Genomic DNA, 20,947 nt, shown 5'->3' on the forward strand with positions numbered 1-20,947 from the left:
TACCAATGCCCAATTAGACGTGCAATTCCAGCCAAACGACGGTGTCTGTTACAGAATCGCCCGGCTCGATCTGGCGGCCGTGTGAATTGGGCCCAGGTTGGGATTTGGTCTGGACTTTTTTTTTTTGGACGATGGAAGTCGTGACGCTTGCAAGCTCCGAGCCAGAATCTCGGCATCATTGGCTGGTGGCACGGGTCTGGCCCGAGGATGTAAGACAGGGTTAGGGTTAGTACTCGAGAGATTATGGTGAGAACTGATCATGCGGAGAGGTTGGATACAGGTAGATGCCGCTTGTGTTTCGTAAGAAACTTGTACGGAGTAGTGACAAGACAGGTTTCTCTTGTATGCCTTATGATGTTATGTTCGCTCTAGTTTTTATATTATTTTCTTCCTTGTTAGCGTTTTGCCGTAGTGGTCACTAGTGATGCCCCCTTCTCCCTCTCTTCCGTGCTGCTCCGTAAATCTCTCACCATTGCTCAGGAGAACATGCACCTTTCAACGGGATATAGCACAAAATAGTCAATACATGATATACACAATATTATGGTTTGTACATTACACAGTAAGTAGAATTAATTATACACATACGTAACCATCCATCTAAGCTCATCAACCCACCCACTCTCTCTATAACTGAACATTCAAGAATGCAGAACCCACAGCCCCCAAAATACAATATCCAAGTCACATACATCATCATCGTCTTCATCATCATAATCCAGCGGCGCGAGCCGAAATAGTCTACGAACAGATCCTTTGGTTTTGGTCCTAACAGAAGAGACAGGAATCTGCTTTTGTTTTATAAAACCACCTGATGCAATGGAACCAGAACCGGAATCTGAGGTTTGCTTTTTGAAACTTTTCACATCCGCCCATGTTGTATATAAACAGAACAAAAAAATGGGAAAAAATGAAATAAGATGAACATGACTCAGAGGCATCGTTCACGCTGCGAGACAGCCCCCATTACGACATGACCAGCGCGAGCAAAGCCATGCGGCAGTAGAGACCGTATCTCATCTGTAGCCAAAGTCAGCATAACTCAACCCAACGATCAATTAGCAGTCCAGAAGGGAGGAGGAAGACTCACCTGTCTGAAATATGCCGCCCGCTGATCAAAGTCGACCTCCTCCGCAACCTCCTCGTTCCTCGGTAGCGGGTGCATGACCACCATACTGGACTTGGCATGCTTGAGCGTGCCGTAATCGATGCGGTACGAATCCTTAACTGCTTCGTACTCCTCCAGGCTGTTGAACCGCTCCTTCTGCACGCGCGTGCAATACAGGACGTCTGTCCTGCCCAAAATCTCGGGCGTGAGTGTCTCCGACTCGCAAAGCAGCTCGCCAGCGTCGACGAGCTGCTGGCGGACGGCAGGCGGGAGGGCCAGCGCCTTGGGCGAGACGAGCTGCACCTTCACCTGGTAGTGGCGGAGCAGGTAAACGAGGGAGTGGACGGGCCGGCCGTAGAGGAGGTCGCCAACGAAGGTGATGGTCAGGCCCTGCATGGTGCCGAGTTCTTCGCGAATTGTGAAGAGGTCGAGGAAGGCCTGAGTTGGGTGCTCCTTGCTTCCGTTGCCGCCGTTGATGACGGGCACGGGGGAGTATTTCTTGGCGACCTCCACGCACTTCTCATCAGGGTGACGGAGGACGACTGCGTCGCCGTAGCAGGCAAGCGTGCGGAGCGTGTCCTGGAGACTCTCCCCTTTTTGCACCGACGATGTCGACGTTGTGATGGCGATGGTCCGGCCGCCGAGGCGCTGCATGGCTGCGTCGAACGAGGCCGACGTGCGGGTCGACGGCTCGTAAAAGAGGGTACACAGTAGGCGGCCCTTGAGAATGTCAAGGACGCCTTCGCGCTGGACACCAAGGCGCATTTCCTGGGCAATGTGGAAGAGGAGGCGCAAGTCGGAACGGGTGTACTGTGTCACCGACAAGACATGGGACTTCTTAAAGGACGACGGCGCAGACAGCATCTCCTGCAGCGGCGAGATGTGGGGCTGAATGGTCAGGGGAGGAGCGAGTTCATCAACGGCATGCGCCCGACCCAGGGGAGCGAGAGTCGCAGTGCTTTCCGTGGGCTTCGGCCTCCCGAGCCCCGACCGAATGTGGCGACGGTCTTCGGGGGTAGGCGACATAGGCTGGGTGACGGGCCTGACAGCGGGGGTCGAAACCACGGCAGCTGGAGGCAGTGCCCCGTGAGTGGACATATCAGTGCCCCTCGGGGACACCGAGAGCATGGTGCCGTCGAGGCAGACGGTTTCGTCTTGGAAGGTGACGCGCTGAATGGTAGCCTTCAGGGTCTTACCCGTGAAGGGCGACCAGGACTCGGTGGCTTCCAAAGTGTAAGGCCGGTCGATCTCGACCTCCAAGCTCGCGCCGAGCTGCTCATGCAGTTCGAAGATGCGAATCGGGTTGTCGTGAAGCCTGACTCTAACATCTTCGACAGTCAACTTGCCATCGGCGACCGAGGTCAAGATGAGCGGCAGAGCATCGGCAATGCCAACAGTCACGTCCGTAGGCTTCTTCAGGAAATGGGCAAGCTGGTAGGGCAAGCTGCCAACCGAGAAGACATCGATCGTCTCCAGATATTCCCACAGGGCAGCCTGATCCTCCTCCGTGGGCAGGAATTGGCAACCAGGGAAATCCTTCTGCGACAGGTGAAGCGAGTAGATGCTGACATCGCAAGTGACCTTGAGGCCCTTCTCCTTGCCGAGGGCGATGAGCTTGATGTCATCTTTGGTGGTCACCGCAGTGACGTGGATGCGGCGATTGTGCAGGCTGGCGAGAAGGAGAATAGAAGCCAGGTCGGTCGTCCTCGCGTCCGTGATGATCGGCTTGTGCGTGGGCCAAGCGTCAAAATGCGCCTCCACTTGGGCGACTTTGCTGATGTTGTCCGAGAGGTGGTTGAAAGGAATGAACAAGGAACCGACCTCGCCGGCAGCGTGGCTAATCTGGTGGGCATTATCCGAGGTCGCCGCGATGGACAGGTTGAAGTCGCAGTACACACCGCGCTTGCCGTTCTGCTGGGCAACCTTCAACGACTTGACGTCCGAGATCGAGCCCCCCTTGCTGACAGGCATGACCCGGATCATGCTGAAACCAGCAGCAATAGAAGCCTTGGTCGCACGCTGGAGGTCGTCGCTGTCCCTGGAGACCAGGCCGGGAACGAAGGCCGCGATGTTGACCAGTCCGGGAAGCTGGATCGTGCGGTGGCTAGTCTGGTAGTCCCGGATACTAATGTCCAGCTCGAAGTGCCTGGCGAGGGCTTCGACCAAGATCTTGGCGTTCTTGACGTTGGTGACGAGAGGAACTTGATAGTCCACAGCCATGCGGCGGGTCTGGTAACCCTTGCTCACGTAGTTGGCCGGACGCCTATACTTGTTGTTGGACGGCAGGTTGATGTACAGGTCGATCATGTTCTTGGCCAGATGCTGCGAGAGCGAGTATTCGGACTTCTGATCCTCTCCCTTGGGCAGAACCTCGAGATACTGCACCTGCACGCCATGGGCATCCAGGAAATCTGCCGTTCCGGCGGTGGCGAAGAGCTTGTAGCCCAGCTCCTGCAGTTTCTTGACCGAGGGAAGCATCTCCTCCTTGTCCTTGTAGGAACCAATAGAGAGGAGAATGTTGTTCTTAGGGATCTTGAAGCCAGTAGACAGCAGAGCCTTGAGGTATGCCTCGTACTTGTCGGCACCGAAGGAGGCAACCTCGCCGGTGGAAGCCATCTCGACGCCAAGAACGGGATCAGCGCCAGAGAGACGCGAGAAGCTGAACTGCGGGACCTTGACACCCACGCAGTCCGGAGGGCACTGGATTTCGGGGTACTCCTCGAATGGAAGGTTCATGATCGCCTTGGTAGCCATCTCAATGAGATCCACGCCCATGACCTTGGAGACGAAGGGGAAAGAGCGAGACGCGCGGACGTTGCACTCAATCACCTTGATGTCATTGTCCTTGGCGATGAACTGGATGTTGAAAGGACCGGTAACATTGAGCGCGTCGCCAATCTTGCGGGTGGCTTCCTCGATGCGCTGGATGGTCGTCTTGGACAGGTCCTGCGGCGGAAGGATGAGCGTGGCATCACCAGAGTGAACACCTGCATTTTCGACGTGCTCCGAGATGAAGTGGCAGACGACCTTTCCGTCCTTGGCCACGGCGTCCATCTCGATCTCCTTAGCGTTCTCAATGTATTTTGTGATGACAACAGGGTGCTCGGGCGAGACCTCGGCGGCTTGCTGTAGGTAGTTTTCCAGATCGTGCTCCGAGTAGACCGTGTTCATGGCGGCACCGGAGAGCACGTAGGACGGGCGCACCAACACCGGATAAGAAACCGCCTGGCAGAAGGCCTTTGCCTCTTCGAAGCTTGTCAACTCCTTCCAGGTCGGCTGGTCCACCCCGATCCGGTCCAGCATGCGAGAAAACTTGTACCGGTTTTCGGCGGTGTCGATCATCTCGGGCGAAGTACCGAGAACATTGACGCCAGCACGCAGGAGGGGAAGCGCAATGTTGTTCGGTGTCTGGCCACCCATGGCTCCAAGGACGCCGCTGGCAGTTTCCAGCTCGTAGATATCTAGAACCGTTTCCAGATTGATGTTCTCGAAATAGAGCTTGTCGGCCTCATCATAATCAGTGGACACGGTTTCCGGGTTGTACTGTCTGGATGTTAGCCTTCGTACTCAGGTCGGTAACGGCGGCGTACGTACGTTGACCATGATGGTCTTGATCTTCGACTCGCGAAGTGTGCGAATCGCTCTGACAGAGCACCAGTCAAACTCGACAGAAGAACCGATGCGGTACACGCCAGAGCCAAGGACCATGACGCCATTGTCGTTGAAGGTGATGTCGTGCTCGCTGGCATTATAGGTGAGGTAGAGATAGTTGGTGTAGGCCGGGAACTCGGCGGCGACGGTGTCGATTTGCTTGACAAAAGGCGTGATGCCGGCCTCAAGACGCATGCCACGCACGGCGAGCTCGGTAGAGCCCCAGAACTTGGCGATCTGGCGATCACAGAAACCAAGCTGCTTCGCTCGGAGGAGAATTCCAGGACTGAGAGTGCCGCCGCTTGCCTTGTAGTCCTTCATCTGCTTGGCGAAGTCGCTAAGGCCCTTGAGCCTGTCAAGGAACCATTTATCGATCTTGGTCAGCTCCCAGATACGCTCGACAGAGTAGCCGGCGGCCATGGCGTTGGCAATGGCGAAGAGGCGCTGGTCGGACGGAGTCTGGAGCTCATCGTCAATCGACATGAGCGCCGGTGTCTCGTTGAAGCCCAGGTTGTGGAAATCGATAGCCCGGATGGCCTTCTGGATGGCTTCCTCAAAAGTTCTGCCGATACTCATGACTTCGCCGACACTCTTCATGGAGGACCCAAGCTGGGTGGAGACACGGGTGAACTTCTTGAGGTCCCAACGAGGCATCTTGACCACGACATAGTCGAGCGAGGGTTCGAAGCAGGCGCAGGTGACCTTGGTAACGCTGTTCTTGATCTCCTTCAGCGGGATGCCGAGACCCAGCTTGGCGGCAATGAAAGCAAGGGGATAGCCGGTAGCCTTGGATGCCAGGGCCGAGGACCGAGACAGCCTGGCGTTGACCTCGATGATGCAATACTCCTTGGAGAAGGGATTCAACGCATATTGAATGTTGCACTCGCCGACGACCCCGAGATGGCGGATGACATTGACGGCAGTCGTCCGGAGCATGTTGTAGTCCTCGTCGGACAGCGTCTGAGAAGGAGCGACGACAATCGAGTCGCCAGTGTGGATGCCGAGAGGATCAAAGTTCTCCATGTTGCACACCGTGATGCAGTTGTCCTGGCAATCACGGACGACCTCGTACTCGATCTCCTTCCAGCCCTTCATGCTGCGCTCGATCAGCACCTGAGGGCTAGCGGCGAAGGCCTTGTTGCAAAGATCGAGGAGCTCGGCCTCGTTGTTGGCGAAACCGCTGCCGAGACCACCGAGGGCATACGCGGCGCGGACAATGACCGGGAAGCCAATGTCCTTGACCACTCTCAGAGCCTCCTCCACGTTGTTGGCGGCGGCGGACTTGGCGCACTTCTCGCCAATGGAGTCCATGCTGCGAGCAAAAAGCTCGCGGTCCTCTGTGGTGATGATGGTGTCGATCGGCGTACCCAGGACCTTGACACCGAGCGCCTCGAACTCGTCCTTAAGCTGGATCCCGACCGACAGGGCTGTCTGACCGCCAAAGGTGCAGTAGATGGCGTCGGGCTTCTCGTAAAGGATGACCTTCCGCACGAACTCTGCATTGACGGGCAAGAAGTAGACCTTGTCCGCCAAGCCCTTGGACGTTTGAATGGTGGCAATGTTGGGGTTGATGAGGACGGTGTAGATGCCTTCCTCCTTCAGAGCCTTGATTGCCTGGCTGCCCGAGTAGTCAAATTCACCGGCTTGGCCGATGCTGAGACCGCCGCTGCCGAGCACCAGGACCTTCTTGACCGAGACGCGAGGGTTCAGCCTGTTGTTTTCCTCGACCGTGCCGCCGGGGAACCGGACGGGCTTGCGCAAGAGGCTGCTGTCGGCAGCGCACTCGGAAACAGTCTGGATGAAAACGTCGAAGAGGAATTCGGTATCCCTGGGGCCAGGGGTGCTCTCGGGGTGGAACTGAACGCTGAAGTGTGGCCTGTCGACGTGCATGATACCCTCGTTGCTGCCATCGTTGGCATTGACGAAGAGCTCTTGCCACCCGGCGGGCAGAGTGGCCGCATCGACGGCGTAGCCGTGGTTCTGGGAAGTGATGTGGCACCTGCCAGTCACCATGCTGGTGCAGGGGATGTTGTGGCCGCGGTTACCAAACTTGAGCTTGGTGGTCTGGGCCCCGGCAGCCCGAGCGAGCAGCTGGTGGCCTAAGCAGATGCCGAAGATGGGGGTGCGGTTCTCCTCCAGGGCTGCGGCGATGCGCTTGACCGTGGAGTCCAAGATGGCCGGGTCACCGGGGCCGTTAGAGATGAATAGGCCGTCGTATGTCTCGTGACCGAAGTCGTAGTCCCAGGGGCAGACCAGGACCTCAACCCCGCGCTTGAGGAAGCACCTCAGCTGGTTGTATTTCATACCAACGTCGAGACAAAGGATGCGCAGCGGGCGGCCTGAAGGGTGCTTCAGGCCCGAAGCCTCGGGGGGTCGGTAGAGCTTTGGGGCCTTGATAGAAACTGGGTCGAGGTCAACGCAGGACTCAATTGGGCTCTTCTCGCGGCCCTCACTCACCCTCTGCTACGAGGTTCTTCTCGTTGGGGTTGACCCAGTCGACCGACTCGAAGCGAGGCCTCCAGTCGCCCAGGATGCCGGGGAGCTTGTGGCCGTCCGTGTCACCGTTGACCCCGTTGGCCAGGTCCTTCTTCTCCATGAGCATGCGGCCCAGCATGCTGCCCTCCTCGCGAATGCGCTTCGTCAGGGCGCGCGTGTCGACACCGTACATGGCTGGGACGCCCTGCTCCTTGAGCCATGTGCCGAGGGACGAGTTGGCGAGGAAGTGGGAGAAGTCCTCGCCTGCATATGTGGCCGTTACGAGGCCGGCGATGTGGATCTTCGACGACTCGAAGTGGGCGGGGAGATCACCAAGCAGCTGGCCGAGAGCTTCCCTCGGGGGGACGCCGTAGTTGCCGACAAGGGGGAAGGTGATGACGAGGATCTGGCCGCGGTAGGAGGGGTCCGTGATGGACTCGGGATACCCCACCAAACCCGTCTGGAAGACCAGCTCGCCAGAGATGCTCTTGGGCGCGCCGAAGCTGTAACCCTGGTAGGCGACACCATCCTCGAGCTCAAGGGTAACCAGACCTTGAGGTTCGGCGCTCGTAATGCGCGCTGTGGCGGGGCGGTAGACCGTCGTCGTCGCCATTGTGAAGGTTGTGTGGCCCTGGGAAGAGGGCAGATAGAACTCGGGGAGAAAAAGGGAGAAAAAAGACCAGGAAAAAGAAAGAAGAGGTAGGAGATGGGGAAAACAAGAAAAGAAGAAGGGCGGTCGTCAGCGATGGTCGTGATGGAGTGGGACTGGATGCCACTGGGACCTAGGAACGGGAGCTCAGAGTCGCCGAGTCTCGTCCGGTGCAGTGCTGCCGCAGCAATTGGCGTGGGATTGATGCCAAAAGAGAAAGTAGCTTCACCCACAAACTGGCATGACCCAGCTTCACCAGCCCTTCTGCATGGATAGAAGGGAATAGGAGCAGAGGGAGGCAGAAAAAAAGCTGGGTGTTGAAGAATTTGTATCGAGTCCCAAGTTGCCCTGCCCCGCCACGGCAAAACGACGTCGGTCTTCCCCACCAACTTTTTTTACAGGCGGTGATGCACTAGCGCGGGGCTCGCAGCCGCAAAGAAGGGAACTGGCAAGGCAAGAGGGTACCAAGTCCGGTCAAGATTCCAGTCATTGTCCAATCAGCGCGTCGCAAACCGTGTCGGGCATGGCGGTTCGCGTGGGGTTCTCGACCTTACTGGGCAGGGTTCTCGCTGCATCTGGCTCCGATTTCGTGACCGCCTGGAGAGGAAATTTTTATACCGCGGCTTCCACCCCTCCAATACCGCGGATTTGGTGTTTTCGATTCAGCCTCGCGACCTACGTTCCCACGACATCGCGAACCATTGATATTCTGAAAAAAATAGCTTTGCTGATTCGAATGAATCCCATATTGCCAGAACCATGGGAAATAAATAAACCAACAGAAAAAGCATTAACGCCAGACTTGATCTGTTGCAGCAACATCGATCCACCCAGGGGTCGAACCTGGAACCTCCTGATCACTCGTCTTCTAGGAAGACATCGTAGTCAGACGCTCTGCCATTGAGCCAGCGGACCCTTGCTTGCTTGTTGAGGATGAGGGGCGGCGCTCACACCTATAAAGGGAGCTTCAGCGGGACAAGACTGAGACTCCGTCTCTGGTTCACGGTTTTGGCGCTCGAAGTGGGCCAAATCTCATCTGGCCTCGTGGTAAACTCACCTTGCAGGCCGAATCTCTTACGCACGGGTGTCCATTCGTGCATCCCCGTTGTAGTGTAATCCGTAGATTCAACACGCTCATTTCACCTTTGGCTTTCTTCTATTTTTCTTCTTCTTTTTTGTGTTAGAGATCTTTGCTCGATTCTTCCCGTCAGTTGTCTGACTGCGGTACGGAGTCGACTCCATGAGAAGTCTGATGAGGGATCAACGAAGTGCCTCCGGCAAGTAGGTTGCAATGGCAGGAGAGGGTTAGGGATACCTACGAGGTTCCCAAAGTCATCCGTTGCCCCTTCCTTTCCTCAATCTTAGTGTACACTAACGTTAGTTGAACTCGCGTGGAGAAGGTGCATCCTCGCTGACACGAAGGTATGCTCTTAGCGGTTTCCTCTTGCTCTAACCAACCGTTGCTACCCCGCCATTGCATCTCTTGACGAGATGTGCGGAACAAGTGGGACGGTGAGTTATTACGCTACCGATACGCTTGGACCGTGGGGGTAGTTACTCATGCCAGAAATGCATCCCAGCATGAAGGCGACGACAGCCAAATTTCCGAGACGAAACATCGTCTTTCATCGTTCGCATCTCCACATATGGGATGAAGTTACGAATTGAGTATCCGGCACGCTGATTCTATGCATTCATCTTTTGCACTATCTGTCCAAGCTGGTGGTCATTTTCCTCAATCTGAGCCTGCCTTATCTCCAAAGGGAACACCTGGGTCCAAGTACGGAGTAATTCCCGTCTGCTTTAATATCTGCGCTGTCCCCCTTCTGCGCCTGCGCCTGCCACCATCGCAGGATAAACACGAGGAATGATCGACAAAATAGGAGGGTGCCCGATTACAACTTCGAATGGAGGGTCGGTGCGTGGGATCATAGGCAAACTCCATCGAATGCTCGACGGCAAATCCACGAGTTGTGACCGACGTCGACAACCAAGTACGGAGGTATGTACGGATTACACTGACGACCATCCCTGAAATAGTCAAAACTCTCTCACCATTTACCGAGGCTGCGGCCATTGGTTCACCACGGGATCTGGTAGTGGGTGTGCACCTCACCTCCGTGCTCACCTGAGACTTGAGGAGCAAGGCCATGCGGGCAATGGCAGGGTCGCCTGCTGTGTCGCGACGTGCCGCGTTCCGTCTGGGGCGCTATTCCTGCATTGGAGTGGGCTGATGCATCGCCGACCCTCTTGGCAGCACCCACTCGACGGCGGGACCCCGCGATTCGTTGCTGCGCACATGCAACAGCCACTGCTTCAAGCTCCCCTATTCGCCAGCACACAATGAGGGAAAGGTATTCAGGTCTGGCGGTGTGGCCCGAAGGACCGGAAGATAGGTATGGAAGACGAAACCCAACCGAGAGATCGGGCTGTTTCTCTGTCCTGATCGGGGTCTCTTTTTTGGGGGTAAGGTAAGGGTTTTGCTGCGCTGTCACCTACTTTTAGCGTTGTTTCGCGACGCGGGAGGGTATCGGTGCCTTTTAGCGCCGTGACAGGGATTCCCAGCTGACCCTCCTCCTCACCAGCCCCGGGCCGTCAGAGTCGAGCCGATCGGTCGAACCCGGCGGGCCCCTTAATAGCACCCCGTGCTACCACCCGCGTTCGCTCCGTCCCATCTTTCTGGCTCTCCGCCGGTTGCGCTCCATGCGCTTCGCTTCTCTGCTCTGCTCTGGGAGGACTAACTTGGGATAAACGGCTGGGACAGGAAAAAAAAAACAAGATGTGCTACTAAAGCCATCAATCGCTTTTCCCCGGGCAACCGTCGGTCTCAAAACTGTTCGTGTACAAGAGGCCAAAAACCCGACAGCACACGTCGGCCGCCGTCCGTCCGGCGGGCGTCAACTGTTCAGGGCTCAACCCCATCCGCCGCCTCCTGTATTCTAACGACCTCCATGGCGTTCGGGCCCCTCAACTAACGCGCCGGAGCACGCTCAGGCCCGACTGGAGGGAGAATGTTGTCTGCCTTGCTCCGACCCTTCAAGGGCAGCAGCTCGCAAGCCGAGGACCCCAGGGACCTTGAGCACGATTCTGCCTTCCCTCCGTCGGTTGCCGAGTACCGCAGCCACCCTCACGCCACAGCCGACTTCACCGAGGCCGACGACGACGATGAAGAGTCTAACGATGGAGAGCGGCACCTCTACCCGCTCGGGGGCCGTCCGGAGCAGCACGAGGACGGCCTGGCCCGGTTCGGCGGGCTCCTGCCCCTCTTCGCCACCAATCACCTAGGTCAGCGCACCTCGATCCCTTGCGTGCAACAGTCGGAAGCTTTGTTGACCCCTCTTGCTTGCAGATTCCATCCCTATATATAGCATGACGCACGCCATCCGCGTCGTAGTTCAGACCCGGACGGAAACCACCCTGACCTGGGACCAGCTGCGGTCTCCCCAGGTGTCGGCTTTTCTCATCAAGCCGATGCTGCAGCAGATTCGCACGCAGCACTTCTCATGTGGAACCCTTTACGCCCTGCTCGCCAATTGCCTCCAGTTCGGGAAGGAAGAACAGTTGTGCCTAGGCAATGCCGGCACCAGTGCGACGAGGGCGAGGGTGTGCGAGCTTTTGGCCATCAAGCTGCTCAAAGAGTACTCGCCCCGGGACCTCATCGATGCCCTGTGTCACGATTTCTACCCCCTCCAGGGCATCCCAGGCTCACGGTCTCCTCTCGCGTCGCCAGCAGGGAAGTCGGCGTCGGCCACTCTCCGTACCTCGGCCCTCGAAGTGGCCATCCGCGCCTCTGCAAAGCAGTTCCTTTCCCACCCTTTGGTTGTCCAACAGATCGAAGGCATCTGGAACGGCGCCATTACATTCTCTTCCTCTACAAGGGATCCCAGGAACCAGGGCTCTGAGGCGAGCGCCGCTGGAAGCAATCAGTCTCGGCGACAGAGCACTATCCGTACCCCCTTACTGGGTGACCAGCGGGCAAAAGACGAGTCTGCTCGATCGCCAGCTGGCGCAGCAGACTGTCGTTCTGTGACTCTGTACAATCCCCGAACGGCTTCCCTGTTCAAGCTGTCAAGGTTGCGTGTTCCGCGCTACCGACGACTGCTCTCCACCTGCTCCTTGATCGTCCTGGTGTGCCTGTTCCTCGCTGTCTTGGCCCAAAGATCAGGCAAGATCACCACCTTGGAGCTGCTCTTCTGGTTCTGGAGTGCCGGTTTTATGCTTGATGACCTCGTCGGCTTCAATGAGGAAGGCTTCTCCTTCTACGTCATGAGCTTCTGGAACATATTCGATCTGGGACTCTTGCTGCTCTTGATCGTCTACTACTGCATGCGCATCTACGGCGTGTTCCTCCTTGATCCACACAAGTGGAACCAGAACGCCTACGACGTCCTTGCGGTCGACGCAATCCTCATGCTCCCGAGAATATTCGGCATGCTCGACCACTATCGCCATTTCTCCAGGCTTTTGATCTCTTTGCGACTTCTGGCAAGAGACTTGGCCTCCGTGTTCGTGCTCACCTTGGCTTTCTGCAGCGGATTCTTCGCCTTCTTTGCCTTTTCCAAGACTCAAGACGATGCCCCCACGATGGCCTACAAGATGTTTCAGATGCTTCTCGGATTCACGCCGTCTGCTTGGGAGTTGTAAGTGCCTTCTGCGGACGAGCAGAGAGGCTCGGTTGCTGACCCGTTTCTTCAGATGGCCAACCTACAACTGGATGGGAAAGGTCTTCCTGGTTTTCTTCCTCGTCATCAGCCACTTCATGATTATGTGAGCACCTCTTCATCGTTTCCCCCCTCTGCTTTCTTGGGGGAAAGCAACTGACCCTCCCCCCCCTAGGACATTGCTCATCGTCGTCTTGGCCAACTCGTTCATGTCCGTCGCTTCCAAGGCGGCCGAGGAATACCAGTAAGTCTTTCCACCGTGCCCTCGTTTTGCCCGTCCCTGACCACATCTAAGGTTCGCTTTCGCTATCAATACCATCTCCATGGCGAAGAATGACGCACCCTTTTCCTACATAGCCCCAGGAAATATCTTTGCGTGGGCTCTCATGCCGCTGAGATACTGCATGTCCATGGACCGATATGTCCTGCTCAACCGCGCCGTCATCAAGATCACTCATTTCCCGGTGCTCTTTTGCATCTACCTCTACGAAAAGCTGTTCCTGGCACCCGACATGTACGAGGCAACGGGCCTGGTTGACCGACCACACCGGGGCCGCCATCGTTCGCTTTCAGACCACGTCTTCTTTAGCCCCAGCGTTCGCGTCCGTGAAGAATCGATGCTTCGCTACCGGAAGGACCAGGCGCTCGAAGAGGTGTTCCGGCGTGCCCCGGATATGAGAACGCAAAGGCGGGCGGAGCGGCGAAAAACCCAAACTGCAATTCGAAGCTGGATGGATCAACACGACGGCAAATTCCATTCGCCCCAAAACTATTCCACTATTGATAGCAGGATAAGCAGCGACTGGCTAAGGAGGCTGAGCATGAACCGCGAACGGCCTGCGAGGGTTCCGAAGCACTACTCGGACATCCGATCCACGGCAAGTGACCCGGTAGATATCCTCTTCGACCCCATCAATGCGGTAGCAACCGACACGTACGACGCCGAAGTTGCAAAGAGAGACTATCCCGCGGGACCAAAGGAAAACACGGATGGCGAAGCGGACGGAGATGACGAGCTGATCACGAATGACGAGGATGAAGCGGACGACGTGACTAACACGATGGACGATCGGACCACGACAGGGGAGGAGGCCGTCGAAGAGGATTATTTCACGACACCAGTCGCCACGAGGTTTACCAGCACGGAGCTCACAGCCGAATCCCCTCGCCCCCCAACCTCGCGTCGAGTGCCGTTCCACACCCGGACACTGTCTACCAACACAATTCTGCACGCTCCTGAAGACGACAGCCAAGCATACAGCTCATCGTCTGCCTCGGCTCGACCACTTCCTCGCCCGCTCAGCACTCGCCACACCCCCGTCGCGACTCCCATCACGCCAGGCACTGGTCGCCGCTCTCCCCGCCGCTCCTTCTACTTACCCCCACGGCCGCGGTCCATGATCCAACCATCTGAGACTGTGCCTCGTGCAGGCACGACCCGCGGCAGCAGTAATAATTTAAGACTATACATCCCCACAGCCCAGCCACCCTTGCCGCCTCGCCGGCGTTCCCTTGCAGATCTCCTCGTGACCACCTCGGCCGAGGACAGCTACAACACGATGAACTTGCACGGCGAGAAAGGGGAGGGAAAACCATCCAGCCCGCCCGCGTGCAGCAACAGCAACAGTACCGCTACCGCAGGCGAGGCGGACCTCAACAGGCTTATGCTGGCCCGTATGCAGTCGCTCGAGCAAAGCCTGGGCTGCATGGTGCAGGAGATGCGCACGCTGAGAAGGCGGAAGTCGATGCCGAACACGGCCTGGGACTCGGACGAAGACATTGGCTGTGGGAGGTCTGGGAAGCGGTATCAACATCAACATCAGCACCATCATCATCGTGACCATGATCACGGTCATCATCATCAGCACCACCATTATCAGCAGCACCATCAGCAGCACGGACAGGAGCGGCAGCGCCGGTACCAACACCAATCTCGGCGGGCAGGCGTCGCTGGTTCAGACCCGAGCTCGGTCGTTTCTGCTGGGCAGTCGCTTATTGAGGTTGCTGCTGCTGTGGGGCGGGACCGAGAGAGAGGTACGGAGAGGACGCTGGGTGAAGGAGGCGGAGGCGGAAGAAGGGCCGGAGGAGCTCCTCCCGGGATGAGCGCGGTCAGCACACCTACGTCAAGGAGGGCGGCGATGACGCCCGGAAGGAAAGGAGGCGGGGCATGGAGGAGTCCTCGCGGGGACGGGGAGTCCGCCGCCGCCGCCGCCGCCGCCGCTGCTGCTGGGTTGGGGATTCGAGAAGCTGTCGAGGGGAGGACGGCGAAGGGGAAGGAGAGGGAGACTGTTGGGAAGGGCCTTAATGGCGAGGATAGCGGTGTTGGCGGCAATGGCGAGGGTAGCGAGGTGGGTGTCAGTCCCGGCACGAGGAGCGGGATGTCGCCCGAACGGGATGACATCGGGATCTCGCCCAAGGGGGGAACATCGCTGTAGGCCGAGTCGCCCAGCTGAGCGCTGTCGTTTGGACATCTTGTTTCGTCTTTTTATTCGGCGCATGGTTACGGGCTGGTTGCATTGGACGGCGTTTTGTGTTCATTTACGGAATCCCCCTCCTCTCTGGATTACTTACGGTACCCCTGATGTGTGCAGGTAGCGGCAGTGGCATTTCGTCGTTCAATCATGATCGCGAGACGGGAGTGCGGTTATCGGGACGGTAAAGGTCTAGTACTGACCGTATTGACTGGACTCAGCACCACGCTTTCTCTTGGGGATCTGAAACAGTCGACTAGCTGTCTGTGACTGCGTTTAGTGGCTGCAGTATGTACTGTACAGCACTGGCTCGCCTCCTTGTGTGTTGTGTGAATTCGGTGGCTGCGAGATTGCCTTGTTTGGCCTGCAATCTAATGGATGCTTGCGCAATGTTTCCCTCTTCACAGTATCAAAGCAGTTGTTCTCCGGCTGTGCGGCACCCGCAAACGATGACGCAAAGTGATCTTCATGGTACATACCTAGCCATTTGACGAATGCTTGATGCTTCGAGTCAGAGCTCCTCTTCGAAAGATAGCAGAGTCTCGGAACGAGTCGGCTTCCGGATGGTCCAAGGTACAGTACAACAGCATGTCCAACACGGAGGAGGTATTTCACGATAACCCCCTTCCATCCTCTCGTTGCGACCATTAATCCCAAACGTTAAGGTAGTTTCAAGCAAACATACACATGTCTCCTTACCACGGTGTGCTATCATCCCCAATCATTGCATCCCGATAGTCATGCACAGCGAGTACCCATTAATTCGCCATTCCCGCCTAATGTCATCATCCAAGAAAAGATTCCTGTTACTTAGTCTTGGTCAGAGATAATAAAGAAAAGGGTGGGAGGTGTATGTACAGCAAGAGACACCAGTCGTGCAGACGTCTAGACCCCGCCGCCACTGCGCTCGACGCTAACGTAGAAGTTCTGTGCTTCCGAGTTCTTCTGCGCCAGCTCGTTCTCGCGGATCGAGCTCGAGATGCGGCGGAAGCCCAAGCCGGTGCCGAGGATGGCTAGCCCGGCGAGGGTGAGGCGGGGGTACCGGCTGGGAGGAGAGGTGTGTCAGTCTGTATCGACAGGCACCGGCGATGGTGTTGTGCTGTTTTATGTGTGACGTAGGCGTGGTGGTGTTGAGGAGGGACGTTCAAGACGCGATGAACCTCCGGCGAGGTGGGATGAGTGTAGGTTCTGGAGAAGGTGGCGGGGACAGAGAGAGAGACAGAAGGTATGCGGTGGACTCGCGAGTTGCAATCAACTTACGTGAAGATGCGGAAAGTAGAGGGCGACGGCGAAGACGCCGAGTTTGCCCGAGACGGATTCATGGTCGGGAGACACCAAAGATGTGTGTTGCGGTAAGCTTTGTGGTAGAAGTTGAGGTTGGAACTTGGGGAGGGGATGGGTGATAGACGAGAGGAGGCAAGGTTGATATGCCGACGGGAGCTTGGTGCTGCTGTGGCGGTGAGGGCAATGCTCAAGACTGAAGCAGAGCTCGGATCAAAGGACGTGTCAAGCTCTCATGGGCGTGGAGAGGCACCTGCGTGCGGGCAGCTTCCAAATGCACTAGCCACTCCGTACTGCACTTCGTTTATGTCAATCCTTCCGAGCTGCTCAAGTGTCCACAAGAAGCCGAGGGAACTCGCAGCAGATAAGATCATCCCAGCGTACTAGCAGTCCATGCTCACCGGGCACGCGACCTTGCAAGGGTCCGGTTCCATGTTGTGGTCGGGCAGGGGCGGCTCTCGTTCGGCTCGGCTTTCTCTGAGCGCGGGGAGAAGGTGCGACCGGGGGCAACAGGGGGTCTTTCCGCTCGCATCTTTGCCCCAGATACCGAGGCGGGCCTAGCGCTAGCGCCCCACAAAATGCCCCGCTGTGACGGACCACGGTCCAGCTGTCGGGCTTCCCTTGATAGTGGCGTCGTGAGTATCCTTGACTAGTTTGTGATAGTTAACACAGCTCCTGTACCTTGTAGTGTATGGGCCTAGAACACCGGCGCGACGGAGCTGAAAGCTTGGGCCATTCCCAGAATCCAGAACGCTACCGTATCAACGAGTAGGTAACCACGTACATACGTTCTGACAGCGCCGAGGTATCATTTCCACTGCAGGTGCGCACATCTGCTGCTTCTGGGAGTAGGCAAGGCTCCGATTGGCTTCCAAGGAGCCCAACATTGCAGACTGCGTCTGTGTCCAAAACAAGAGTAACTCCGGGTTGCTCAGAAAGGCATCTTCAATTTAGGGGCATTTCCAACTACCGAATCGCGTGCCAACTTGGCGACCAAGTCTATTTGGAATAGTGCATTCACATTCGGCAAGGAAGCTGCGAGCCTTCAACATGACCCCGGCAACCATGACAGCCTTTTCACTCCTAGGGACTCTCTATCGCATCGATTATTCGATTCTGAGTACCATTTCCGATACGTTGAGCATCACTAAGGTAACCTGCCCAACGCAAGCCTTGTCGCCTTGATTGTCTCACTGTCCCTCGTATTTGGGCATGGTGATATGCAGACATGTGCGGACATATTGATCCAGGTATGTCTTTCCAACAACTTGATGGTCCTGGGCAGATTCCTCGGTGTGAAACTGTTGCTGACAGCTGTTACTCACCCCATTTTCCTTAGGACCGATTTTGCTACCTACGGGTTGCTAGCGGCAGAACGAAAACCCGTAAGACAGATAGTGTCAAAGTATCTCGCGGGGAGTTGCTGCCTGGAGGAGTGCAGAGGACAGCAATTAGCAGCAGATACTTACTGGTTTAGGTGGTGTGCCCGCCTACAGTCTGCATTGCCCTCTGCGGCCACCGTTGATTGGGCCGTCGATAACGAACATGAATGTCCCGCCGCTCAGCCTCGCACCTTTGGACCGGCGAGGGACTCGGTGGCGCAGTCCGCGAGAGTCTCAAGCTGCCTCTTCCTGTTTTGTGGAAGACACTTGCGTCTCTCTTCGCACTTCCTCTCTAGCCGGACTCTCGCCTGAGAAGTTTCGGGAAGCACCAGTTTACGCCTGTCAAACGGTCATCGACAGCGTTCCAGCTTGCATATTACGGTTATATGTACGTCTAGCCGCGGAGCGACGTGTCAAACCTACATCCCCTGCCAGGCTGCGAGGCAACCACCCCTCATCCTCAGAGCCGACTGAGTTGAAGAAAGCCGAGATGCGTTCAAACGCCTCAAAAGAAAGGCCGGGCGCGGGCACTGTCGGCATGGCCGAGGACATGCCTTGCCCTCCCTCACAGAAGGGCCGCGACATCGGTGCTCCTACTGCAAACGCCATCGACAACCACATAAGGGAGGTGGCCTCCCTCAGGCACCTTAGCGAGGGGGAAAAGGCCGAAGACAGCCACGGCACGGTGCTCGCTATTGTGAAATTCCCCCAGCAGGACAAGCTTGCCCTAGCCTGCGACGGGAAGCCGTGGAAGGATTTTCAACTCCGCATGCGTTACGACAAGCTCATGAGCCTGGACTCGAGGAAGATTCAGGACATGTTCACCCCGAGAGCCCAAGAGCGCTTCCGCAGACGCCTAGGCTTTCAGCATGGGTTGCCTCCCGGCATCGAATATGTCCTTGACTTCACTCCTCCCTCAGAAGGGCTTGAGCTGGCCGATCTCACAGCGGCGTTGTGGCTGCCCCGCGTGGTTAAGATCTGGTTTCTGGCCGGCCAGTATCTGCCCGACCCTATCCTCGCGAACGGCTTCGGCCTTCCAACTCGGCCGCTGGCTGACAAGGCTGTCGGCGCCACTCTCGCCCTTGGTCACGACGACGTCTGTATGAACCTTGGCTGTACGTTCGATGCCTCACTGGCACCAGTTGCCTCTGTTGGAGCTTCTTTCCCGCTGACGTTGCTCTCAAGGTCTCTCGGACTATTCCGAATGGCAAGTCAAGCCTGATGTTCCGGGAATCATCGAGGACAGTCCCTCTAAACCGAGCCACATCCCCCACTGGCGCAAGGTTGAAGACTACTGCCCTATCCGACATCGCGTAGCCATAGTTCGCGTGCTCAGGGCTATTAACGGCGAAGATCTTCTCCTGAACTCGGCAGTTCGATTGTGGACCGTCGCCCAGGTAGCCATCTCTCTTGAGGTGCCGCGGGTTGTGGTAAGTTCTCCCGGCATCTGATACCAACCGTGGGGGTGGAGTGGGGGCTAACGCAACCAGGTCGACCCGGTGGCGCAATGGCTCGTGGCGCCTCCGAATACCAAATTCATCGAGATCTGCCCAGAAAAGGCCTTCCAACTGGCCTATAAGCTCAAGATCCCCAGCGTCCTGATCACGGCGTTCAAAATTCTCGTCAGTGAGCTCGCCGTTGACTACGCATCGTCCAAGCCGGTTACCCGTCCTCCTCGAATGACATGGGCGCAACGCCGCCGCGACGACTATGGCGACTACCCTTTCGACCCGGTCGAATATGCCAGCCGCGCGTTCGCTGAACGCATGGGCCAGACCATCGAGATGCTCCAGTCTGATGATGCGATCTCCTTTCTTCCGGGCCGCAGTCCAGAGTGGGACAAGCTCCGGGCCTACAGCGCCGCCATCGGGGTCCTGCCCCACGACGCCCCTCTCAGAGAGGCATATGACCATCTCACGACCGCCCTCGTCTCCGCCTTCCGTCAATGGGTTGACAAAGCTCTCAACCCTGACTCAATTTACCAACCTAACGACCGTCGTAGCGACCTCCTCGAAGCCCAGCGTCGTCACTACATACCCGGCGCCGACCGCAAACCCCTTCTCAGCCTCTACTGGGTCCTCAACCCTACGCAAAAAGCTCTCACACCTTTCTTCTGGGAGTACCTCTCCTGGCCCCCCTCGCGCAGTGATTTCCTCACCTCTCCCATCCACTCCGGCAAGTCCCTCGAGAGCCACGCGACAGCCTTCAACAACCTCCTCACCCGCTTTCTCAGCAGCTCCACCACCGATCCAGCCCACCCCGCCCTCTCCGCGGCCGTGGAACACGCGGCCGCGGCCCGAGGCCTCTTGAAGAACCAAGTCCTACGTGACCACCACCACGACTCGCACCTCTTCGACATCCACCGCTTCTATGAGGACCTATGTCGCGACGTCGGGCAGCTCTGCAACACCCACCTGGTCTCCGCCTCGTCCGACGTCGCGGGTTCCGAAGCGGACACGATCCAGCTGTTCCTATCCGACCACCTGCTCCTCAGCCTCAACGAGAGGGAACTAAGCTACCTTCCCATCTGGGCCAACGGCCTCGATGACGGGTCAGGAGGCGTTTTTCAGGAGGCTATCCCCCCGGCCGAGATGGGACCCAGCGAGCCCGGTCCGGGCTATCACACGGGCTACACGGTCGGGACGGGGACGGAGATGGACACTGCGACGGAAGGCAGGGACGGGGTGTTGTCGACAGTCGGATTGACGCAGGATGGGAGGATCATCGAGGGAGCGGACGACGGGGCGGCGTCGACCATCTTCGCGCCGTCGGATCTGGGCGTGGGGGGGTTGCGCCTCGGGAGCGAGAGGACGGCAGAGTGGGTATCGGCGACCGCGGCGGCCACTCCCTCCCCGGCGGGGAGGAGCGTGGATGTGCAGCGAAGCGGCGCCGGAACGAGCACTGACGCTGGCTTCGGCCCGAGCCGCAGCGGGGCGACGGCGTCCGGGTCGTTTACGGCCGGTGATGTGGAAATGGAAGGCACGTATGTGGATGCGCGGTATGCACAGCCGGCGGCGCACCAGGCGCAGGGGCAGGCTATTGAGATGTACGTGGACGAGGTGGCGGGGGCTGACGCCACGCCTGGCAGCGTTGGAGGCTTCTCGGATGAAGAATTGGAGCTGGACTTGGACGACGGAAGTTCGACGCTGGATGGCTTCGAAGAGGTTGATGCGGAAGAGACCCGCTGAGTCTTTTTGTGGGCTGTCTTGTTCGTCTGGGTCAATCTTAATGAGATGTGCCATTGCCATGAAGACCGTAAGCCCGGGAAT

At 57.4% G+C, this 20,947-nt stretch overlaps 5 protein-coding genes and 1 non-coding gene across 6 annotated transcripts; 2 read left to right on the forward strand and 4 right to left on the reverse strand.

Annotated features, from left to right (window-relative positions):
• Window positions 1-488: 488 nt before the first annotated feature.
• Window positions 489-1,024, reverse strand: P884DRAFT_262094 (uncharacterized protein). Its single transcript, XM_069441629.1, has one exon. It carries the CDS (start codon window positions 939-941, stop codon window positions 642-644), a length of 300 nt encoding a protein of 99 aa, XP_069295889.1. The 5' UTR covers window positions 942-1,024; the 3' UTR covers window positions 489-641.
• P884DRAFT_227798 (uncharacterized protein) lies at window positions 489-8,164 on the reverse strand. The gene is made up of 4 exons (XM_069439698.1): window positions 7,217-8,164; window positions 4,703-7,161; window positions 1,091-4,651; window positions 489-1,020 (listed from the first exon to the last, which is right to left on the reverse strand). Exons 1-4 carry the CDS (start codon window positions 7,845-7,847, stop codon window positions 967-969), a joined length of 6,705 nt encoding a protein of 2,234 aa, XP_069295890.1. The 5' UTR covers window positions 7,848-8,164; the 3' UTR covers window positions 489-966.
• A 541-nt stretch (window positions 8,165-8,705) lies between these two features.
• Window positions 8,706-8,798, reverse strand: P884DRAFT_t124. The gene has a single exon. It is a non-coding gene; the product is annotated as a tRNA-Arg (tRNA).
• Window positions 8,799-10,764: 1,966 nt separating this feature from the next.
• On the forward strand, window positions 10,765-15,135 carry P884DRAFT_46421 (uncharacterized protein). The gene is made up of 5 exons (XM_069445911.1): window positions 10,765-11,168; window positions 11,233-12,523; window positions 12,579-12,650; window positions 12,720-12,788; window positions 12,840-15,135. Exons 1-5 carry the CDS (start codon window positions 10,895-10,897, stop codon window positions 14,977-14,979), a joined length of 3,846 nt encoding a protein of 1,281 aa, XP_069295891.1. The 5' UTR covers window positions 10,765-10,894; the 3' UTR covers window positions 14,980-15,135.
• Window positions 15,136-15,900: 765 nt separating this feature from the next.
• P884DRAFT_331162 (uncharacterized protein) lies at window positions 15,901-17,510 on the reverse strand (the record flags this gene model as incomplete). Its single annotated transcript, XM_069445715.1, has 2 exons — window positions 15,901-16,060; window positions 17,491-17,510. The coding sequence occupies 2 exons, from the start codon at window positions 17,508-17,510 to the stop codon at window positions 15,901-15,903; spliced, it is 180 nt and encodes a 59-aa protein (XP_069295892.1).
• Window positions 17,511-18,216: 706 nt separating this feature from the next.
• On the forward strand, window positions 18,217-20,866 carry P884DRAFT_205546 (uncharacterized protein; the record flags this gene model as incomplete). Its single annotated transcript, XM_069438657.1, has 3 exons — window positions 18,217-18,793; window positions 18,864-19,108; window positions 19,169-20,866. The coding sequence occupies 3 exons, from the start codon at window positions 18,217-18,219 to the stop codon at window positions 20,864-20,866; spliced, it is 2,520 nt and encodes an 839-aa protein (XP_069295893.1).
• Between the last annotated feature and the right edge of the window lie 81 nt (window positions 20,867-20,947).

This window comes from Thermothelomyces heterothallicus, assembly GCF_042370625.1.
Source record: "Thermothelomyces heterothallicus CBS 202.75 unplaced genomic scaffold P884_scaffold_19, whole genome shotgun sequence".
In the NCBI taxonomy this organism is placed as follows: Eukaryota; Fungi; Ascomycota; class Sordariomycetes; order Sordariales; family Chaetomiaceae; genus Thermothelomyces; species Thermothelomyces heterothallicus.